At 51.7% G+C, this 2,689-nt stretch overlaps 2 protein-coding genes across 2 annotated transcripts in view; both read left to right on the top strand.

Annotated features, from left to right (window-relative positions):
• The window catches only part of LOC106813699 (cytochrome P450 2B19-like), an 8,046-nt gene extending 7,764 nt beyond the window's left edge, over positions 1–282 (top strand). The window contains exon 5 of the mRNA XM_014817906.1: positions 185–282. Coding sequence (XP_014673392.1) covers positions 185–282 — 98 coding nt within the window. The remainder of the gene's footprint in view (positions 1–184) is intronic.
• On the top strand, positions 264–1,374 carry LOC106813701 (vitamin D 25-hydroxylase-like). Its single transcript, XM_014817909.1, has 2 exons — positions 264–474; positions 925–1,374. Exons 1-2 carry the CDS (start codon positions 282–284, stop codon positions 1,104–1,106), a joined length of 375 nt encoding a protein of 124 aa, XP_014673395.1. The 5' UTR covers positions 264–281; the 3' UTR covers positions 1,107–1,374.
• The last annotated feature ends 1,315 nt before the right edge of the window (positions 1,375–2,689 follow it).

Genomic DNA, 2,689 nt, shown 5'->3' with positions numbered 1-2,689 from the left:
TCTCTCTCTCTCTCTCCTCTCCCTCTCTCTCTTTCTCTTTCTCTCTCTCTCTCTCCCTCTCTCTCTGTCTCTATCTCTTTCTCTCTTTCTCCCGCTCTTTCTCTCTCTCCCTCTCTCTCTTCCCTCTCTCTCTCAACTTTTCGACTTATTGCTCTGCTTATCGACTTATTGTATGTCCGCATAGTTGTCTTGTTAGGAATCTCTTTCGACAGTTTCGACTCTCTATATCTCTTCTTCCTCGCGGGCTTCCTCTTGCAGCGAACACTGGTCCGCTGGGAGTGATGCACTGCACGACGGCGGACACAACGCTGGCCGGCTACGACATACCGAAGGGAACGACCGTCTTCACGAATCTCTACGCTGTGCACATGTCGCCGCGACACTGGGACAAGCCAGAGCAGTTCCGCCCCGAGCGCTTCCTCACACCTGGAGGCCAGGTGAAGAAGAACAAGGCGCTGATACCTTTCTGCATCGGTGAGTGAGTGAGTGAGTGAGTGAGTGAGTGAGTGAGTGAGTGAGTGAGTGAGTGAGTGAGTGAGTGACGGAAAGAAAGGACGCGCGAAGCAGCTACGGGAGGGGGGTTTCTCGAGTGAGCCCTCGCTTGGCTGCGTGGGGTTTTGTAGAGGGTGTGTGTGGTCTGCTTCAGGTGAAAGATTCTGCTATTGAGAGTTCATGATGGCTTGGGGTCGTGCTATTTGCTCGCGATTGCAAAAGGTTTTTAATCTTTGCGCCTAATATTACTCGTTATTTCTACGTTTGTTGTTGTTGTTGTTGTTGTTGTTGTTGTTGTTGTTGTTATTGCTGCTGTTGTTGTTGTTATTGCTGCCGCTATTGTTGATGTTGTTGTTGATGTTGTTATTGTTGCCATTGTTGTTACTGCTGTTGTTATTGACGTTGACGTATTTTCCTACCTGCCGGCGACAGGTAAGCGCAGCTGTATCGGCGAGTCTCTCGCCCGCCTCGAGATCTTCGTCTTCCTCTGCACGCTGCTGCAGCGCTTCTCATTCGAGTTCGCCGACACGGGGCCGCGACCTTCGCTCGACGGTAACCTTGAGATCGCCGTCAACAGCCCCTGCGACTACGAGGTCAGCGTGCGGCCGCGTTGACGCATGCGCCGTCGCGTCCGAGGAAGCGCTCCTCGGGATGACGTCAGCGATATGTGTGCACGAGTGGATTGCGTCATCGTTCGTACGCGTGCTTGTGAAGAAACATGGCTGCCGTGTGTAAGATAGTATCGAATCAGATCGAGCGCGTCTCTTATTTTTTTGTCTTTGGTCGGCGAGAAATGACGATGTGATGCAGCAGAAACAGCGGAAACAGCAATAGCAGCAGCAACAGCAGCAGCAGCAGTAACAGAAGCAGCAGTAGCAGCAGTAACAGAAGCAGCAGCAGCAGCAGCAGCAGTGACAGCAACAGCAGAAGCAGCAGCACCAGCAACAGCAGCAGTAGCAGTAGCAACAGCAACAGCAGCAGCAGTAACAGCAGTAGCAGAAGCAGCAGCGTCACCTGTCGAGTAATCACCGCCACGGAGAGATAGGCGACATTAAGAAAATTGGATTAACTCAACGTCGTTGACGATGACTTGCTGTGTGTTCGTGTGTGAGTGCGTATGGTACTTGCACTGCGCACTTGTGGCGCAGGAATTTCGGACGCAAGATGGCGGGGCGCACATACGTCACAGGAATGAGTGGCGCACGCAAGCTTCTGCGTGGACCTTTTCCTTTTATTTTGTTATGAACACGAATTCGTCTGCTCAGAAGAAGCGATTTCGTTGGACGGACGTAGGAATATATGGATGAAAGTTGTGCTGCGACGGACACGGATCGTGTGCGCTCTTCTCCCGTGAGTGCGCATGCGTATGAAATCCGGTCAGTCGACAGGAGTTGATGTTGTGGCACCACCTGAAGATTCTGGCATCCGGGTATCTGTGCATCCGGGCATCTGTGCATCCGGGCATCTGAGCACCCGTGCACCCGGGCATCCGGGCACCCGTGCATTCAGATTCCTGAGCATTCAGGGATCTGAGCATCCGGGCATCTGTGGCGACAACGTTCGATAAAAAAACGCTCTTTGTCGACAATGGGTGTATTCCACGCGTTCGTGCACTCGTGCGTATCCGTGTGGGCATGCGTGAGTGTTCGTGCACTCGTGCGTATCCGTGTGGGCATGCGTGAGTGTTCGTGCACTCGTGCGTATCCGTGTGGGCATGCGTGAGTGTTCGTGCACTCGTGCGTATCCGTGTGGGCATGCGTGAGTGTTCGTGCACTCGTGCGTATCCGTGTGGGCATGCGTGAGTGTTCGTGCACTCGTGCGTATCCGTGTGGGCATGTATATGTGCCTGTATGTGCATTCATACGTGCGTGTCTATATGCGTGCATGCGTGCGCGCGTGCATGTATGTACGGGCGTGAGTGCGTGCGTACGTGCGTTTGTAGGAACGTGTGCGTGCGAACCTCTGTGCGCGCGTGTATAATAGAATTGATAGAAGCGTTTCTTCGAATTATTTAAAACAAGCAAGTCATCCCCTCAAATTCAAGTGATAAACTTTCCCGCCAAAACAACATGGCGCCGCGCGTCCATCTATTATCTACAATAAATATCCATCCTTTACCCGCGAGCACGAAGTATGTATATATATATATATATATATATATATATATATATATAGTATAGTATAGTAGACGTACGTA

The sequence above is a fragment of the Priapulus caudatus genome, unplaced genomic scaffold, assembly GCF_000485595.1.
Source record: "Priapulus caudatus unplaced genomic scaffold, Priapulus_caudatus-5.0.1 Scaffold811, whole genome shotgun sequence".
NCBI lineage: Eukaryota > Metazoa > Priapulida > Priapulimorpha > Priapulimorphida > Priapulidae > Priapulus > Priapulus caudatus.
This window is presented reverse-complemented; position numbering and strand designations above follow the sequence as displayed.

What these genes read in the sequence shown, in the direction of transcription:
- LOC106813701 (XM_014817909.1), top strand. Translation starts at nt 282, where the DNA reads ATGCACTGCACGACGGCGGACACAACGCTGGCCGGCTACGACATACCG. An exon ending in GCTGATACCTTTCTGCATCG is followed by an intron (nt 475 to 924) that starts GTGAGTGAGTGA and finishes TGCCGGCGACAG; the next exon opens with GTAAGCGCAGCTGTATCGGC.